Raw genomic sequence first — 21,298 nt, forward strand, 5'->3', positions numbered from 1 at the left:
TACAATATATATATATTGTTGGAAGACTGAATTTGGTATATATTGTTGGGATATCAGGGGGTCCCAGTTTTGGCAGCGGGGGAAGGAGCAGGGGGGAGGGGGGGGGCGCTAATATTCAGCCCTTAACTGAAAAAGTGAAACCAGATAAAGATAGGACTGTGTTTTATGCAGTCCAATTTAAGAACTGGGACTTGTATACCACCTTTTTGTAGTTACATAACCTTACGTACAGGTACTTCAAGCATGTCCTGGTGGGCTCCTAATCTATCTAATGTATCTGGGGCAGAGGAGGATTAAGTGAGATGCCCAAGGTCACAACCTGAAGGTGCTGAGGCTGGAGCTCTAACCAATACACTACACTCTCCTCCCAAGTCATTTATCCGGTTAGGTGCTGAATATTGACACTTATGGCAGAATTTATTAAGGGACGCTAAATGCTAAAGATGCCTATTATATTCTTATAGGCCTCGTAGCGTTTAGCATGTGCTAAGTCCATTAGCACCTCTTGATCAATTCTCCCCTTAGCCGCATAAGAGCCAACTCCATCCCTGGACTAGCCACAACATATCTGGTTTTGACTTAGGCGGTGAAGTAATGCTGAATATCCCAAGGTAGCCACGCACAGGTGATTTAACAGGGCATCATTGGTTACCTCACATTGAATATCAACCCCTTGAATAATCTCATAGTTTCAGAGTATATTGGAGACTGAGACTTTATTGGACCAACTAACAGGCCTTGTACTGAAATGATATTCCGTATGAGTCAAAAAGTTATGGTGTCTGGACCCGCTCCTGTTTTGGCACCCAGACCCACTTCTGTTTTGGTCCCTCCCATGCCCTGCTCCCCCAGACCAGTTCCCTTCTCTTATGCTGATGCTGGCTGTGGCAGCTGGCCTATGAAGCCACATCCTGTTGGGACCAGGCAGCAGTGTCGGAGAAGGGAGGAGAGTGTTCATGCCGTATCCTATACCTTACTAATGGGCCAGTTTAGTTAAGCCAGCCCTGATGACACTGAAGGCTTCATGAGACATCTGATGAAGGGACCCATAAAGCCTCAGATTCTCATCTGAACCTGTAATTTTTATTGTTCAGTTGTACAGCTAAAAACATCCCAGTCTCCAAATGTCCTATCCATAGGATTTTGTATCTTGTTATGGCTCTTCTGGTAAGTGAGTATGGAACTATCTGCTCAACAGAAGGCAGCGGCTGAAAAGACAAAGGATGGCAAATGTAACCTGGCTGAAATTGATATACTGGCTTGCTTTCCACTTTTCTTGCTTTACAAACCTTCACTCAGGTGTGGTCCCATCCTTTTTAGAGTGCTCTGTAAAGTTTACAAGGATCCTGTGTTGATTAAGAACATTGGAAGTGTAAATTATAACATAACATAAGTATTTATTTGTATACCGCACAATGCCTTGCAGTTCTAGGCGGTGCACAGAAAGAATACATCAGATAAAAGATAGATAAAAACATAATAATAAGGCTCAAATATATTCCCTGTCTGTGCCAGACGGGATCACAATCTATGTTATGAACTCATATAATGAACACATGTAAATTAACTCATAAATCCCATGCTTGCTTTCCAGGTTGTCCAGGGTGTACTGGTTGGGTGGTTAACGAGACATTATACGGATGGCACCTTGCTGCTGTGGAGTGTAATGGTGGCCAGTGCTACAGGCATAGCTATGGTAAGAAGAGGTCCTTTGCTTGTAGGGTATGTGAGCTTGCATTGTACAGTAAGTCTTCATTCTGCTTCTTTTTATGCTCTTTGCCAAGGTACCACTTGTAGAGGGCTTGGGATCACCTTCTGTTTTGATATAAGGTGGTTCAGATGGTTCTGGTGTCTCTATTCTGCTCCTTGTTAGGCTCCTTGCCAAGATACCACTTGTATAGGGCTTGAGATCACCTTCTGTGTTGGTATCAGGTGGTTGAGATGGTTCTGGTGTCTGTATTCTGGTGGTGTCTTTTGCGAACCAACGTTCCAAAGTGGTTTGATGATGATGAACTTTATGAACTTTTCTAAAATGTTCAATAATATTATTGAATAAGTTAACACACCTGTTAACAAGAGCTATATCGGGGTACCACTTCTCTACGACTGCCTGTGTTTTTCACCACATGCTGAGCAGATCCTTGATTTCAGCTGTGGGTATGGTACCTGCATCTCCCTCTTCCTCCCCTGAAGAAATTTATTGGGCTATTTCTTTCTGCTGCTGCTGGTTGAGGTGCTGAAGCTCTTCTATTGTCAGCTCTGTCTTGTGATCATCCACTAACTCGTTGACATCCTCTTCGCTGACTTCCAAACCCATGGACTTGCCCAGAGATACGATGTCAGGAACAACAGGTGGTTCTTCAAAGCCTTCAATGTTCCTTTCAGCAACACATTCTGGCCAGAGGTTTTTCCAGGCAGAGACCAATGTTCTCAAAGACACTTCCCTCCATGCTTTCTCAGTGATTCTTAGGCAATGAAGGATATTGTAGTGATCCTTCCAGAACTCTCGCAGAGTCAGTTCCATTTCATTTGTAACATCAAAACATCTCTGGAACATAGCCTTGGTGTACAATTATTTGAAGTTTGAGATCACCTGCTGATCCATTGGCTGTATAAGAGGAGTGGTATTAGGGGGCAAAAATTTGATCTTGATGAAGCTATATTCACCTATCAAATTATCCTGCAGCCCTGGTGGATGTGCAGGAGCATTGTCGAGGGCAAGGAGAGCCTTGATCGGGAGGTTTTTCTCCTGCAGATAAGCCTTTACATGAGGAGCAAACTCCTCATGTATCCACTCAGTGAAGAACTGCCTGGTAACCCATGCTTTCACATTCGATCTCCACATAACATTAAGTTTGCTTTTCATGATGTTATTCTTCATAAAGACCCGTGGGTTTTCTGAATGGTATACAAGGAGAGGTTTGATCTTTTAGTCCCCACTAGCATTACAACACACCAAAAGAGTAAGGCGTTCTTTCATTGGCTTATGGCCGGGTACAGACTTTTCTTCCTTTGAGATGTATGTTCACCTGGGCATCTTTTTCCAAAAGAGGCCAGTTTCGTCACAATTGAACACTTGGTTCGAAACACAGCCCTCACTGATCACAAACTCCTTAAACTCCTTTACAAACTCTTCAGCTGCTTCATGATTAGAACTGCTGCCTCCCCATGCATAACAATGCTATGGATCCCAGCCCTTTTCTTAAAGTTTTCGAACCACCTTCTACTGGCTTTAAACTCCTCCTTTTCCTCAGTAGTATGAGGCAGGCCTTTCACTAAATCTTCATGAAGAACTTTGGCTTTCTCACAAATGATTGTCTCTGAAATCACATCACCAGCAAGCCGTCTTTCATTAATCCAAATAGAGAGCAGTTTTTCCATCTCTTCCATGCTTTTTGATCTCCTAGAGGTCAATGTAGTAACCCCTTTGGCCACATTAGCTGCTTTGATAGCTTCTTTATTTTTCAAAATTGTACACACAGTCGATTTAGGCATCCCAAACATAGCAGCAAGATCAACCACACGTGTACCGCTTTCATGCTTAGCAATAAGCTGTTTCTTAACTTCAATTGTAGCTCTAACAGCTTTCCTCTTGCTTTTATTTTCCGCTGGACACATGGCTAATATAGGTGGCCTGAGGGCTGTGCAGGAACAAGATCGGACCCACGTGGCAGAAACAGCAAGACCAGGTCCCCCTGGCAGAGGCAGCAAAATTGGCTCAGTGGCAGAAACAGCAAGACCAGGTCCCCCTGGCAGAGGCTGCAAGATTGGGTCCTCTTGGCAGAGGCAGCAAGATTGGGTCCCCCTGGCAGAGGCAGCAAGATTGGCTCAGTAGCAGAAACAGCAAGACCAGGTACCCCTGGCAAAGGCAGCAAGATTGGGTCCCCCTGGCTGAGGCTGCAAGATTGGGTCCTCTTGGCAGAAGCAGCAAGATTGGGTCCCCCTGGCAGAGGCAGCAAGATCGGGTCCCCCTGGCTGAGACTGCAAGATCGAATCCCCCGTGGCTGAATTAGCAAGATCGGGCCCACCTGTCTGACACAGCAAGATCGGATTCCCCTGGAAAAAGCAGCAAGATCGGTCCCACGTGGCAGAGGCAGCAAGATCCGAACAAACAGGAACTGCAGCCATTGCTCAGCCCAAAGCTTTCCTCCCAGGCGGAAACAGGAAGCTGTGTTAGAGGGGAAGCTTTGGGCTGAGCAACGCGGGTTCGGATTCCAAAGCAACGTTCGGATTCCGAGACAAAATTTACTACCAAAAAAAGTTCGGATTCCAAAACGTTCGAGTTCTGGGGCGTTCGGATTCTGAGGTATCTAAAAAAAGGAAGTTTTACTAATAGGTTATTTTTAACATGCCAGATGTTGATTAGTGCATTGCAGGGAGGATCCTGGATTCTCTACAAGGAGAACTGTTCCTTCAGTTGGTAATGGAACCCATGAGGGAAGGGGTCATACTGGACTGCTTACAAATGGGGAAAGTGTTTCTGATGTTCTGGGTGATCATCTGGCATCCATGATCACTGCATGGTACAGTTTAATATTGAAACGGGTATAGAGAGTGCTTATTCAAAAGTAAAGGTTCTAGACTTTTAAAAGAACTAACTTTGTTCAGATGGTGGATTAGGTCAAGGAATTGGTATCTGGATGGGAACGTCTGGAAGGAATAGAAATCAGTGGGCAAAACTGAAAGGAGTTATTGTAAAGGCAACAAACCTTTTTGTGAGGCAAATAAGTAAAAGTAAGAGGAAAAGAAGACTGTAGTAGTAGTTGAGAAGTAGTAGTTGAGAAGATAAAGAATAAGAGGTTAGTGTTCAAAAAACTGCAAAAGATTGCAGAAAGAAGACAGGCAAAAATATCTGGAAAAGTTAAGAGAGGCTGGTCAAGTAGTCAGGAAAGCAAAGATAAAACTGGAAGAAAAAATAGAGACAAGATGTTTTTTAGATACATGTACAGTATATCAGTGATAGGAAGAAGTGCAAATGTGGTATTTTGAGACTCAAAAGTGAAGTAATATGTAGAAACTAATAAAGAAAAGGCTGAATTGCTTAACAAATATTTCTGTTCTGTGTTCACAGCTCAAGCGCTGGGAATGGGACCGCAGAAGACAAACGCGAATAGGGATAGAGTGGTAGACCCTGATCAATTTTCAGAGGGTTGTGTTCATGATGAGCTAACTTAAAGATAGACAAAGCGATGGGGCTAGATGGTGAACATCTGAGGGTGCTGAAGGAACTTAGGGAAGTTCTGGTGGCTCCGCTGACTGACCTATTCAATGCTTCTTTAGAATTGGGAGGACTGGAGAAGGGCGGATGTAGTCCCTCTACACAAAAGTGCAAGTTAGGAAGAAGTAGAGAATTACAGGCCAGTAAGTCTGACTTCTGTGGTAAGAAAATTAATGGAAACACTTTTAAAACAGAGAATGGTGAAGTTTCTGGAATCTGGTGGATTACAGGACCAGAGGCAACATGGATTCATTAGAGGTAGGTCTTGTCAGACAAATATGATCAATTTCTTTGACTGGGTGACCAGAGAATTGGATAGAGGGAGTGCATTAGATGTGGTGTATTTAGATTTTAGCAAAGCCTTTGACAGTGTTCCACACAGACGTCTAATAAATAAGCTGAGTGCTCCAAAAGTGACGGGCTGGGTCAAGAATTGGTTGAGTGAAGACAATAGAGGGTAGTTGTTAATGGACATTGCTCTGAGGAAAGGGATGTTACCAATGGTGTGCAAGGTTCTGTTCTTGGGCCTGTCATAAGCGATATTGCTGAAGGGCTGTCAGGTAAGATTCGCCTCTTTGCAGATGATACCAAAATCTGCAATACAGTAGACACCCCAGGCAAAGCTTGAAGAATGGTCTGAAATTTGGCAGCTAAAATTTAATGCTAAGAAATGGAAGGTCATGCATTTGGGCTGCAAAAACCTGAAGAAACGGTTCAGTTTAGGGGGTGAAGAACTTATGTGCATGACAGAAGAATGGGACTTGAGTATGACTGTAAGTGATGAACTTCAGTTGGCCAAACAGGTTAAAAAGGTGACAGTGAAAGGTAGAAGGATGCTAGGGTGCATAGAAAGAAGTTTGGCCAGTAGGAAAAAGGGATTTATTGATGCCCCTGTATAAGACTCTGCTGAGACCTCATTTAGAATATTGTGTACAATTCTGGAGAACGCACCTTCAAAAAAATATAAAAAGGATGGAGTCTGTCCAGAGAAAGGCTACTAAAACATTGCATGGTCTTCGTCATAAGGTATATGGGGATAGACTTAAAGATCTCAATATGTATACTTTAGAGGAAAGGCGGGAGAGGAGAGATATGCTTTTCCAGTCCAAGTATTGTCCATTTACCCCCACCCTCTGCTTCCTATCCGCCAACCAGTTTTTAATCCACATGAGTATTTCACGCTCAATTCTATGGCTCGCAATTTTTCGAAGTATTCGAACGCCTTCTGAAAATCCAGATATACAATGTCAACCGGGCCACCCTTGTCTATCTGCCTGTTTCCTCCCTCAAAGAAGTGCAGCAAGTTCGTCAAGCAAGATCTTCCTTTGCTGAAGCCATGCTGGCTGATCCTCATCAGATTGTGTCCGTCTAGGTCAGGGGAAGGCAATTTCTGTCCTCGAGAGTCACAGGCAGGTCAGGTTTTCAGAATATCCACTATGAATATGTATGAGATGGATTTGCATGCACTGCCTCATCGAGATGCAAATCTATCTCATGCATATTTATTGTGGATATCCTGAAAACCTGACCTGCCTTTGGCTCTCAAGAACCGGATTTGCCTACCCCTGGTCTAGGTGATCAATGAAGCGGTCCTTTATCAGCGCCTCTACCATCTTTCCCAGTCAGACTCACTGGTCTGTAGTTTCCCAGATCTCCCCTCGAACCTTTCATGAAGATCGGTGTAACATTTGCCACTTTCCAGTCTTCCGGAATCCTTCCCGATTTGATCGACAGATTGGCTATTAGTTGAAGCAATTCAGCTATAACCCCTTTAAGTTCCTTGATTACCCTCGGATGGATGCCGTCCGGTCCAGGGGATTTATCATTTTTAAGTCTATCAATCTGCCTGCATACCTCTTTTAGACTGACCGTCAACCCAGTCAGTTTCCTGTCTTCATTTCCTACGTATAGCCTGTCAGTTTCCGGTATGTTGTGTATATCCTCTTCGGATTTAATTTTGTCAGACAGACGAGTTAAGGTTTCCAGAATAGCTGAAGAAATGGGCATCTCAGCAGGTACAGTTTGGAAAATAATTCATGAAATGGGCTTGTCCAAGGTTAGTGCAAGATGGGTTCCAAAAATGCTAACGCTGTGTCAGAAGGCCAAAATGTTCCAGTGCTGTTAGGAGAACTTGGAGATACCCCATTAAGACCTAGTGTATTTTTTTCATCATTTGGTGACTGGAGATGAGATTTGAGTTTATCACAGAGATGCTGAGTCCAAATTGGAGTCAATGCAGTGGATGCACAGGTCATTCCCCACCCTATAAAAGTTCAGAAAAATCTGTAGGCAAAGTCATGGCAACTGTCATCTGGAATGATAAAGGACTTTTGTTCTGGATTTCATGTCACACAAGACAACCATATCCAGGAAGGGTTCGCCAACAGGGAGTCAATCAAGAAGAAAAGATGAGGAAAACTCACAGCAGGCTGCCATCCGAGAGTGTGGGTTTCAGCAACTGAACCATCCACCCTACAGTACTGACCTGGCTCTCTCATATTATTTCCTGTTCTGAGTTTTGAAGAAACCTCTCTGTGGACAGCGGTTTTTAAGTGATGAAGACTTCAAGGAAGGTGTTTCATCCTGGTTTGAAGGTCAAATAGAAGAATTCTTTTCAGGGGTTAAAGTTATTGCAGGAAAAGTGGATGAAGTCTATGGAGCTCTACTGAAAAATAAAACAAAATTTTTTTGAAACCTCTTTTATTTCCTATTGAGGTAGATAAATTATTGAACGCTTCTCATAGCTTTGTATTACCAGAAAAGATAAGCGGAGTGACTTTATTGCTGTGCATATTCTAATGTTAATAGAGCAATGTTGGATTACCCATACCTCTCACCAGCCAGCACAGCATATCAGCTCGGGGTTCTGACTCATGCTGATTTTTTTTTCCCATGGATACAGCATTAGAAAAAGTCTTTTAGAATAAGGTCCTTTATGTTTACTTAGTTAATAATTTAAAAGGAAGTAGATCTAAAAAAGTTCATCGTGGCAATTAAAGTGATGGCTATGCAGGCTGTCTAGGAACTGCTAATGAGGCTGCACCCAAGCTCTCAGTATCGGCCTACAAGAACTCAGAGTCCAAGGGTCAGAGAAGATTTCCTATGGCATTTACTCATAGAGAAATTTCACCTGTGGTGCGCTGAGTTCAAGTTCTCTTTTAATGCTGAGAGAATGTATGCTACAATTGTTTCTCAGAAGAATATTAGCAATGGGAATTTCGCAATTGAAAAGATTTCCATTGATCCTTCTACATTTATCTGGGAATTTAAATTTTGTAATGTGGGAGAATGTGGCACAGTGGTTAAAGCTACAGTCTCAGCACCCTGAGGTTGTGTGTTCAAACCCACCCTGCTCCTTGTGACCCTGGGCAAGTCATTAATCCCCCCATTAATCCAGGTTGATTAGATAGACTGTGAGCCCACTGGGACAGACAGGGAAAAATGGTCAAGTACCTGAATAAATTTATGTAAACTGTTCTGAGATCCCTTGGGAGAACAGGGGGAGGCAATTCCGGTCCTCGAGAGCCGGAGCCAGGTCAGGTTTTCAGGATATCCACAATAAATATGCATGAGACAGATTTGCATCTCAAGGAGGCAGTGCATGCAAATCCATCTCATACAACATATTCATTGTGGATATCCTGAAAACCTGACCTGCCTGTGGCTCTTGAGGACCGGAATTGTCTACCTCTGGTATAGAAAACTAAATAAAAAAATAAAATAAATTAGTGGTGTCTACTACTACTATTTATCACTGAAAGGTGTACGCAGCACTGTACATTTTGACTTTTAATTGCTCAGAAGAGCTTACAATATAACCACCAGTCCAAACAGTGAGGACACAGTAACTTAAAAACAAATAATTCTTTGTTAGACTTTTTTTATTGGCACTGATAAATTAGTTAATAAATTGACAAATATTGTTAAATTATATCCAACAGATACAGAAATACAGAAGTAGCTGGGGAGGCCCAAGAAGGGGCGAATCAAGGGGGGGGAGGCCCAAAATGACATTTACTTCCATGATACCTCTCCCTTCCGTCACATTTAAATTAGATACAAAAATAATGAACAAAAGCTCCAGCATGCGGAGCTAAGCATCCTCTAAATAAAACCCTAAGCGCGCATGCACACTTATGATGCCGTGATCCCTGATGCCGTGATGTGTGCTTCCGTGCCGCACATGCGCACTGCCTGCCTTCTGCCCCAATCTCTGACGCCGGCTAACTTCCTGTGCTGCCACTGCCGGGACGCCTCTTCTCACCCCCAGACCAGCAAATGCAGCAGCCGCGGTTTCATCTTGCAGCCGTGGGGCATTCACTAAGCCGGCCCACTTCGATAATGCGAGGTGGGCCGGCCTAGCAAAAGCCCCGAGGCTGCCCAGGCTAGCAAATGCTGGACAGGGGGAGCAGGGAAAGGAGAAGGGGTACTACTGGACAGGGGGAGCAGGGAAGCGGTGCTGCTGGACAGGGGGGGAGGTAAGAGGATGGGGGAAGGGCTGCTGCTGGACAGGGAGAGCAGTGAATGGGTACTGCTGGACAGGAGGAAGGTAGAAGGCTGTTGCTGGACAGGGGGAGCAGGCAAGGGGGGGGGGGTGGACATCTGAGGAAAGAGAGAGACAGAAAGAAAGAAAGACAGACAGCAGCCAAGGAGAGAGAGAGAAAGACAGACACAAACACACATCTATTCTAGCACCCGTTAATGTAATGGGCTTAAAGATTGGTGATTCTATAATGGGCACCTAATTTTTAGAGAATCGCACTTAGTGCCACACTAGTCTGTGCTGATTTTTTTAGGCGACATGTATAGAATCAGGCCCTGTCTATGCAGATTCAAAGAGTCTCTTATGCTGTTGAACGAGTCTCTTTCTGGATCCTAGTTTCAGCTCCCTCAGTATAGAAAACCATATTTTCTGAGAAATCTCATAATTGAGACACTGGGTTTTTTCCTTTTTAAAAAATTCTTTATTTAATTCTTTGAAAATAATTACAAGTAGTACAACACTTGCATTGGTAAAATGAAAGAAATACAAAACAAATAGGCAAAAATATCTTTAAACAAAATACATTTACATTCTCCTTAGAACTCAATTAGAATCATTAGGGGGAGCAGCCCATATTTGTGACTTTAACTATCTTATAGAAGAAAAAAGTAAACAAATTAGACAGGCATTGACGAGTATAACTCCTTTCTATAAATCTTAAACCCTGGCTAGGCAACTTCATCAAACTCTCCTCATCCAACTTAACTTCAGAAAACTAATAAAAACAAACCTGTTCAACCGATTTGTAACCAAGAACCCTTAAACCCTCTACTGTACCCCTTTTCACATCTTCTTGTTTCCCCACATTGTGTATTTATGTAACCAAAATCCTCACTGTTATTTTTTTCTTCTCGCTGTATCCAAAATCTCCATTGTTATTTCATTCATTCGCTGACTGTCCAGCTCTTCTTGTTGTAAACCGCCTCAAACTACTATGGCTTTGGCGGTATATAAAAAATAAAATTATTATTATTTACTAGCTGATGCCCCGGCGTTGCACGGGTATTTAATTATAGCAATAACACTGTAAAATGATTCAAATAAAGATACTTTATAGTGGTGAATTAAAGTATTTTTTTACAGCTTAATAAAAAGTACAATATTCAAATTATAATGTGAAATATTTGACAAAATGAATACAATACAACTAACACAAAACGTGATTATAAACAACAATTTTAGTTTCACCTCCTGGAGCAAGAACATATAAATTCTTGGGTGAACCCACCCTTGAGCAAGCAACATAGAGTTGTGGGCCGCGAGACCCCCAGAACATATCACCCCAGGTAGTGAGGGATCTGCATACCAAGTTTCGTTCAAATCGACATGAATGGGTGAAATCTGAACAGTTTTGAACTTTGTTCCCTGAATGTGCTGCTCATGCCTATATTAAAACTGGTGTGCATGAACAATTTTGTTTTGCAGCTTGATACCCCCCTTTTATGTACACAATAAATAGATTTGATGTGGGGTGTCAGTTCTGAGACCTTTTTTTACCTAGGCGAATCTTTTCATAAGGATACATTACTAAATCTCAATAAAAAAAATAAATACGCAAAAATAAATAAATGTACGAGATATGAGGTGCAAAATCCAGAAATAATTGAATAACATACCTCCAGGAGGTACTGTAAACTTCCTAAAAGAAGCCTCGTTTGTAAAGTTTCATAACACCTGTATTCATTACCTTTCATTTGCATTATTTATTTATTTGATTCGATTTCTATCCTGTCCTCCCAGGAGCTCAGAACAGGTTACAAGCCAACATTCACAAATGTTACATTGAACAGTACATTTCGAGATACAATACAATATTATACAATACCATATACAATACACAATGTACAATATACAATACAATACTGTCATTCTGTAGATGGAAATGTCAAAACCTGCCTTTCAAAAGAAATCCAGATCACACCCAGTCAGTGGAATATAAGTTTATGGGGTCTAAACTGGAAGATCCACCTCTCTGATATCATAAAACACTACCATTGACTTTGTGGGAATTTAGCAATGAGATGCTGGACTGTATAAAGAGAGGCGTAGCCAGTAGAAGGAAGAAGGTGTTGATGCCCCTGTGCAAGTTGTTGGTGAGGCCCCACTTGGAGTATTGTGTTCAGTTTTGGAGACTGTATCTAGCGAAAGACGTAAGAAGACTTGAAGCGGTCCAGAGGAGGGCGACAAAATGATTGGAGACGTATGAGGAGAGACTGGAAGCCCTGAATATGTATACCCTAGAGGAAAGGAGGGACAGGGGAGATATGATTCAGATGTTCAAATACTTGAAGGGTATTAACATAGAACAAAATCTTTTCCAGAGAAAGGAAAATGGTAAAACCAGAGGACGTAATTTGAGGTTGAGGGATGGTAGATTCAAGAGCAATCTTAGGAAATTCTACTTTATGGAGAGGGTGGTGGATGCCTGGAATGCCCTCCCGAGAGAGGTGGTGGAGAGGAAAACGGTGATGAAGTTCATAGAAGCGTGGGATGAACACAGGGATCTAGAATCAGAAAATAATAGTAAATATTGAAGAACTAAGGCCAGTACTGGGCAGACTTGCACGGTCTGTGTCTGTATATGGCCGTATGGGGGAGGATGGGCTTCAATGGCTGGGAGGGTATAGATGGGCTGGAGTAGGTTTTGACGGTTGGAACCCAAACACAGTACCAGGTAGAGCTTTGGATTCTTGGCCAGAAATAGCTAAGAAAAATTTTTTAAAAAATTTAAATTGAATCAGGTTGGGCAGACTGGATGGACCATTCGGGTCTTTATCTGCTGTCATCTACTATGTTACTATGCTTTTCTCATGGATTGTGTCTAATTTGTTTCTGATTATTCAGGCTCTGATGACCACTGTATTTCATTTCTGCATTATTGCTCTTCCACTTGTATTTGCCCTTGCCACCTTGGGGATCATCACTGACAGCATTCTAACCAAGGCTGTTCCTCCATCTGATACAGGTACGATTGTAGAACAGCTGTTCTTTGTCCAGCATCGTTTTATTCAGATTTATTAACTGCCTTTAGGAAAAGATTACTCAGGTATAGCTTGACAAAGACAAGTTGATCTTGGGAGGCATCAAATTAGACCTTGCTATACCATTGTTATGCGAATTCCACTCATTACCTGTCTGTGCAAGAACTGAATTTAAATTGCTGGGCTTGCATTTGTTGTAAGATTTTATATGGTATATACCTGGATTATTTGGTATCATTGATATCAGCTTGTGTGTTGTTTACAACCATCAAGAAACTGCTGTTGGCATCTCCATCTTATCTACGGTGTCATTTGGTCAGCACTAAAAATTGTATGAAAAAGCTCCCAAACTTTGAAATAGCTTGCCATCTGAGATTTTCATTATAACCCACTTTGAGCCTGATGGTTAAACGGATATAAATGTTATAATCAAAATTAAACTTAAGGTATATTGTGGTATCAGTGTATGAATGGTAAAATGATCAAATGTCAGCATAATACACAATTAGGCCCTCTTTTACTAAGCTGTGGTAGTGGTTTCTACTGTGGCCTGGGGCGCTAAATGCTCTGATGCTCACAGGAATTCTATAAGCATAGGAGCAGCGTCAGAGCATTTAGCGCTCTACCACAATCTATTAAAACAGGGGTGTCGAGGGCCGCAATCCAGTCGGGTTTTCAGGATTCCCCCAATGAATATGCATGAGATTCATTAGCATACAATGAAAGCAGTGCATGTAAATAGATCTCATGTATATTAATTGGGGAAATCCTGAAAACCCGACTGGATTGCGGCCCTCGAGGAGGGACTTTGACACCCCTGTATTAAAAGGTTTAATTAGTGAGGTAAACTTGGACATAGATGAATTAAATCATGGTAATAGCAATAATATAATGCAGTGTCGATAACATACATGTAAGAACAGCTATCTACAACATTCATATAAGAGCAATATGACAGAGCAGTGGTTCCCAAACTCAATAGGCGCCTACCATTTTCAGGTAGGCATCTAGTCCAAAACGCCCATCACAAAATGGGCATGGTTAAGGGCAGATCGTGGGCTTGTAGGCACCTAAATTGAACTTAGGAACCGGTATTTAGGCCTAGCCACAATTCTAAAACGGCGCCTAACTTAAGATTGACATGTACTATGCGCCACGTTCCTCAGTGCATACATTTTAGGCACCTTTTACAGAATCAAGGCCAAAATTCACATTAAGCTAGTATTCTATGATGAGTGCTGTGCACTGAGCACCCTTTATAGAATGCCAGGTTAGCGCAGATCATCCTGGTTCCTAATTTTGGGCATCCTTGGTATGGATAGAATTTTAGCTTCAAAACACAGTTGTATCATTCATTACACATCAGAGTCATGTCCCCTATCAGAAATAAATTAATTATAAAATGCTATCATGATTAATAACTTCTGTGCCAACCATGGCACTAGTCAATGTCTGTAGCAAGTATGCAAAATCCTCCACAGTGAAGCAAATGGAAGAGCCTGACTCCATTTCATGAAACGATAATCCATGTACTATATTTACTTGTTAAAAAAAGGAGAGTTGTTGCCATTTTTGACACATGTGGAGGGGCATTTTCATTAGGATGCCTTAAATCTGAGTTTGGCCATCTTGGGAAAGGCATCCAGAAATCCTGTAGAGAAAAAGGTTCATTTTCAAAACTGCAATTCGTCTGTCTTTTTTGTTTGAAAATGTGTTATTTAGACGTTTGGGCCCTTAGTACATTTATCTTTTTTGGCCATTCTCGAATATAAAGATGTTCACATGAAAAAGGCATAATCTTTCCAATATCCAAGCAGCCAGCATTCTTAGCAAACTGTTCACAGACAGCAGAAGGGCACTCTAAGGATTACTGCAGAGAATGTCATTAAAAGTCCCATGTACAGATGTCACTATAACTTTTATTGTATGGTGAGCCCTCCAAAACTCACCCAAAACTTACTGTACACTCCTGTACACTACAACAATAGCTCTTATGCCTGCAGGTGGCATCTTTATGTGGGTACAGTAGGTTTTGGAGGGCTCACCATACAATATAAACACATTATAGTGACATCTGTACTTGGGACTTTTAATATGACATTCTCTGCAGTAATCCTTAGAGTAACCTTCTGCTCGGCTGTGCCAATATATGAAAGCTATGTGAATCTGTCATACACGCTGGACAGTAGTTTTTTTCACATCTTTGGGTGGTAGGAGGAGGGTCAGTGACCACTGGGGAGTCATATCTTAATCCTTCCAGTGGTCATTTGGTCACTTTGAACACCTTTTTAGCATTTATACACTTTTAAAACAGGTCTAGCTCCAAACGTCTAAAAAAAAGCCCTGGATGTTTTTTTAAGGTTTGATTATCCCTGCTGAGCATCCAAGTCCTAAGCCTGCCCTAAGCCCTCCATAAACTGACTTAGCGCTGCACTTCGATTCAAAAATTAAAAACCTTAGAAACCACTACTCAACAAACGACCCTAATGATCATCAAATAGCTAACACCCAAGGAAATGACATACCAGCAGACATGATCTGGAACTCCTTTCAAGACCTAAAATGGAGTGATTACACCAAACTATACAACAAATACTCTAAAACCTATTGCGTTCTGGACTCATGCCCCCCAGATATTATGAAAGCGGCACCATTACAATTCAAACTATCGCTGCTACAATACCTAGCCCACAACCTAATAAATGGGAAGTTCCTCTCTAATAACGGTCACATAATAATCACCCCAATTCTAAAAAATCACAAAGAACCCTCAGCCCTAATAACCAACTACAGACCGGTAGCATCCATTCCGTTTATTGTAAAAATCATGGAGGGACTAGTACACACCCAACTGATGGACTATCTTAATCAGTTCTCTCTTCTATACGAAACCCAATCCGGTTTCAGACCTTTATTCAGTATGGAGACAGTAATTGCAGCTATTTTAGACAACCTGCGCCTTCTGTTTAGCAGGGGCCTCAATGCATTGGTTATGCAATTTGATATGAGTTCAGCCTTTGACCTGGTAGACCACAGGAAAATGCTACAATGCCTAGACACCATTGGTATCAAAGACGAGGTGCTGAACTGGTTTCATGGCTTTCTTACATCCCGCACCTATCAGGTACGCTTCAATTATGAGCTTTCCGATACCTGGAGCAATCCATCCGGTGTGCCACAAGGGTCACCATTGTCTCCACTGCTATTTAATGTCTACATGCTGAGTTAATTGTAAGCTACTGAGCTTACAATTAACTCAGCTGGGGATAAAACTATTCAGTTATGCAGATGACTTCACGATTATAATCCCATTTGCTGACTCTATCTCGGAGACTTTTCCCAAGACTTCAGAAGTCATAAACATGATGGAGCAATGGATGACAAACTTCAAGCTCAAACTTAATTCAGAAAAAACAAAATTCTTCATTGCTTCACCACATCCGTTTGACACCAAAACACTTCTATGCATCAATGAACTTAATCACCCCATCCAGCCCACCATAAAGATACTAGGCGTAACTGTAGACCAATGCCCAGCCATGAAAGACCAGGTGGACTCCTTAATCAGAAAGGGTTTCTTCACTCTCTGGAAACTCAGATCCATTAAGGCTTATTTCGATACGTCAGCATTCAGAACCCTGGTCCAATCCCTCGTACTAAGTCAACTTGACTACTGTAACATTGCCTTCTTAGCTATTTCCCCAAAAAATATGCGACGTGTACAACTAATGCAAAATGCAGCGGTCAGATTAATCTTCGGACTAAAGAAATTCGATCATGTATCACCCTACTACCGATGGAAGCACGCATAAAGTTTAAATTCGCCTGCTTCTGTTTTAAAGCGCTAAACGGACTTGCCCCTAAATACATAACTGACCTTTTCTCCTTCTCTGCCAACAGACACAAGAGAAGCTCTCATTCCTACTTCGTTCCCCCCCCAGTTAGAGGTTGTAAACTGAAAAAACACCACGAACACCTTCTTTCACATCAAGCAGCATCATGGGGTAAAGACCTAGATCAACTGCTTTCGCCCACTACATATGAGGAATTCAGAAAACGTCTAAAAACTCAACTGTTCCTAAAGTATCTAGACAACTGACCCACTCATCTTCTTTCTCCTCCATAGTGTTTCCTCTATCCTGTTAATCTCTTTCTCCTCAACAAGGCATTTCCGGTCCTATTAACTCTCCTCTTCCCCCCTCTTAAATTCAATCAATTTGTACCTCACTTAATCTATTGTAAATCGCATAAAACTTAACGGTATTGCGGTATATAAACTGTTATTATTATTATAAACACGCCTCCTTTAGACACACTGGAGTCAAAATGACCAGAAATACATCTAGAAAGTCTGTTTTGAGAATGCCCACTTTGATGTTTTGACTAGTAAGATGTCCAAGTGCTGGTTTATGCTGTCTTTTGGACGTCTATCTTTTTTGAAAATGAGCCCCATAATATTCTGACTTCCCCCCCAATAAAAAGCCAAGCCCTGATGCCAACATCCGATTTGATTCAAATTCAAAGAGGCCTCTGTGTTTCTAGCAGCCAGTGATGGAACATTTTAGCTTCCTCCTGTAAGCACGCTCAATCTGTCAAGTATAGCTCTTGCTCCTAGGTTTAAAAATAAGCCATTTTCATTTTCTCTACTTCCAAAGTCTATTTTTACACAAACATTTCTAAAAACAGATTGTGATCTTGAGCCTGAGAAAATGAAGAAGAAGCCAGGTCTGTCTTGGGCTGCACAAATGAGTCAATATATAAATTTTATTTTTGGATGTCTTCTGATGCTGGAAGTTTTTGACAGGACCTGGTTTGGGTAACATTATCCAGAACAATTGTAAAAGATTTTTGTTTTTTTTTCCCACTAACTCAGGGGCCCTTTTATTAAGCTGTGGTAAAATTTGCAGTTACTATGGCTTAACATGGGACTTAAGAACATAAGAATCGCCACTGCTGGGTCAGACCAGTGGTCCATCGTGTCCAGCAGTCCGCTCCCGCGGCGGCCCTTAAGTCAACTAACTCAGTTAAGCCCTAACTGAGTCTATCCTTACCTGCATACATTCTGGTTCAGCAGGAACTTGTCTAACTTTGTCTTGAATCCCTGGAGGGTGTTTTCTCCTATAATAGCCTCCAGAAGAGTGTTCCAGTTTTCTACCACTCTATGGGTGAAGAAGAACTTTCTTACATTTGTACGGAATCTATTCCCTTTAACTTTAGAGATTGCCCTCTCGTTCTCTCTATCTTGGAGAGGGTGAACAACCTGTCCTTATCTACTAAGTCTATTCCTTTCATTATCTTGAATGTTTCAATCATGTCCCCTCTCAATCTCCTGTTTTCAAGGGAGAAGAGGCCCAGTTTCTCTAACCTCTCACTGTACGGAAATTCCTCCATAAGAACATAAGAATTGCCGCTGCTGGGTCAGACAAGTGGTCCATCGTGCCCAGCAGTCCACTTGCGCGGCGGCGCTATTTGAGTCTAGCCTTACCTGCATACATTCTGATTCAGCAGGAACTTGTCTAACTTTGTCTTGAATCCCTGGAGGGTATTTTCCCCTATAACAGCCTCTGGAAGTGCGTTCCAGTTTTCTACTACTGTCTGGCTAAAGAACTTCCTTACGTTCGTACGGTATCTATCCTCTTTCAATTTTAAAGAGTGCCCTCTCATTCTCTCTACCTTGGAGAAGGTGAACAACCTGTCCTTATCTACTAAGTCTATTCCCTTCATTATCTTGAATGTTTCGATCATGTCCCCACTCAGTCTCCTCTTTTCAAGGGAGAAGAGGCTCAGTTTCTCTAATCTCTCACTGTACAGCAACTCCTCCAGCCCCTTAACCATTTTAGTCGCTCTTCTCTGGACCCTTTCGAGTAGTACTGTGTCCTTCTTCATGTACCTGCAAGTTTAATACAGCCCTTAGTGGGGACTCCTATTTAGGTCCTGCATTAATGTTCCGGTTAGCAGACCATACTTGCTGGCATTTAATACAGAAGCACTTATCCCCAGATGCTATATACAACTACAATTGAGCACATAATAATAATAATAATAATTTATTCTTATATACCGCCATACCCAGCGAGTTCTAGGCGGTTTACATTAAATTAGATTAGGATCCGCATACACTTGTAGATTTACAACAAATTTATAGGATTTACAACAACTGTAGCCAAAACTTGGCAGATGAAAAGGGAAATTTACAACAAGTTTAGCCAACTTCGTAGATGAAGAGGGCAGAATTACAACAAATTTATCGGATTTACAACGGATTTTGGTCAGATTTGGTGGATGAGGAGGGAAGTGGGTAGGAGAAGCAGGGGGAGATAGGAGCTATCGTGAAGGAGAAGAGTCGGATAGGGGGCCCTGAGATTATCTGAAGGGTCAGTTAAGGGTCTTGTTTGCTGAAAAGGTAGGTTTTGAGTGATTTTCTGAAGTCGAGGTAGGTGGGGGCCTCGAGTATCATTAGGGCTAGCCATGGGTTCATCTTGGCTGCTTGGAAGGCGAGGGTTTTATCTAGGAATCTTTTGAGTTGACAAAGCTTTGGCGAAGGGAATGCGAACAGCTGAATTCTGTGGGATTTCTTGTTGGTACAGTGAAGATTTAAGTGGGGAGTGATGTATCTTGGCGAAAGACCATTTATCGATTTGTAGCATATGCATGCGAATTTGAAAAGAACTCTGGATTCGAATTGCAGCCAGTGAAGTTGGTTGTAGTATGGGGTGATGTGTTCCCATTTCTTCAGGCCATAGATGAGGCGAATGGCGGTGTTTTGTGCATATTCCAATTAGTGCGCACAACTTAATTAGTTAACAAGCTGGTCAGTGCCAATAATTGCCAAATAAAAAGTAATTATTGGCACTAATTAAAATTTATGCACACAACTTTCTAAGTATATTTTATAAAATGGTGCACATAAATTCTAATGTGTGGATCTCAAAGGAGGCGTGGCCAGGGGAGGGGCATGGCATAGGCATTCCTAAAAGTTAGATGCCTTGCTATAGAATATGCCCTATCCACGCACAATTAGGCGCAGACATTTATGCCAGGTTTTCAGTGGCCGCGCTTAGATGTTAATCCCAAGGACCGGCGCTATATATATATTCTATAAACCGTGCCTAACCCTGGATGCGATTTATAAGATACTGCTAAGTGTTTAATTTTTCAGCACCAATTTTGTAGGAGGCAGTAATTGGTGCTGTGTTAGCTCTACATTAACCAATCAGCAAGCAGTAAGTTCAGCACGCTACCTGGATAGCGCTTATGTGCCCATTCTCTGCTCATCCCTCATTTCCTTGAAGAAAAAAATACCACCTAGGGCTGAAGCAATAACTACATATTAAAGCACATGTTAAGTGCTTAATGCACCTTATTATAAAGGTCCCTAAATAAATATATTTATAGTTGCATAGCTATTTACATACATGCTCGCCTGTGCAATAAGCACTATAGTTCAATTTTTTGGCCCCACATCAAAACCCCAAAGGCTCAAAATATTCCACAAAAATCCAGGTCTTCAACCGTCAACAAACAAGCATAGAATATAATCAGACAAGCTTTTCATCTCTACAGGAAGCTTATTTCAAAGGACAGGAAATGAAATGGCGAACATCATTGCCATCTCCCATTTTGCTTCAAACAAATCCACATGTGTGGGTCTCTGTGATGAGGATGTTCCAACTTATGATTTGGATATAGCCAGTCCTTACAGCAGACTCTCTTTCTGTCCTTATCACCAGGTGCTATGCTGGGAATATGTGCATCTGTTCAACCGTTGATCCGCACGGTGGGACCAACCATCGGAGGCTTTTTGTACCAAAATTATGGACTCTCGGCCTTTGGCTACTTAAATTTTGTGGTCAATCTAGTTTTATTTTGTTATATCTTAAAAAGCAATATCCCTCTTAAAGTCAAGAAAGAAAGATGATGTAGATGGGGAATTTCTACTTTTTGAAGATATGCTTTCATACCTTTGTCTTGAGAATTCATTTAGTTATGGAGTGCAAAGAATAAATAAATTTTTGTTTGAAAACACAAAGGAATGTGCCAGTTGACCTGGGTGTTTTCATAAGAATTTGATTTGTTATTCTCAATTTATTGTTATAGGGTTCTCTGTGTTTGCCCAGCACCAGGCATCATTTGCAGTACAGAAAACAAATACATATCATAAAACTATGAAAAAATGAAACAATGCATTGATGCACTGCAAAAGGCTAATATGACCAAAGAAGGATCATATCTGTGGAAGCTGAACTCAAGGAAAGTAGGAAAATGCCAGGATGTCCATAATAAATGCACATGAAATTGATTTGCATACACTGCCTCCATTATATTCAGATCCATCTTGTGCACATTTGTTGTGGATATCCTGATATACCTGACTGTCAGGGTGTGTCAACGACAGCCATCAGGCGTGCGGTCAGGGCCTTCAGGGTATTCACCCCACACCCTAAAGGCCCTGAGGGTACAGCTCTGAATTTGATTGGTTGAGCAGGCAACAGGCAGATGATGCTCAGCCAATTAAATTCAGACCGGTACTGTCAGGGCCTTCAGAGAATCCCCAGT

At 41.7% G+C, this 21,298-nt stretch overlaps 1 protein-coding gene across 4 annotated transcripts in view; it reads left to right on the top strand.

Moving 5' to 3' along the window:
• Window positions 1–20,806, top strand: part of SLC22A18 (solute carrier family 22 member 18) — a 200,369-nt gene extending 179,563 nt beyond the window's left edge. For all 4 annotated transcript variants that reach the window (XM_033928513.1, XM_033928511.1, XM_033928512.1 and 1 more), the window contains exons 9-11: window positions 1,595–1,696; window positions 12,606–12,726; window positions 20,473–20,806. In XM_033928513.1, the coding sequence (XP_033784404.1) occupies window positions 1,595–1,696; window positions 12,606–12,726; window positions 20,473–20,660 (411 nt within the window). In that variant the 3' untranslated portion in view covers window positions 20,661–20,806. The remainder of the gene's footprint in view (window positions 1–1,594; window positions 1,697–12,605; window positions 12,727–20,472) is intronic.
• Window positions 20,807–21,298: the final 492 nt, after the last annotated feature.

This window comes from Geotrypetes seraphini, chromosome 19 (assembly GCF_902459505.1).
Source record: "Geotrypetes seraphini chromosome 19, aGeoSer1.1, whole genome shotgun sequence".
NCBI lineage: Eukaryota > Metazoa > Chordata > Amphibia > Gymnophiona > Dermophiidae > Geotrypetes > Geotrypetes seraphini.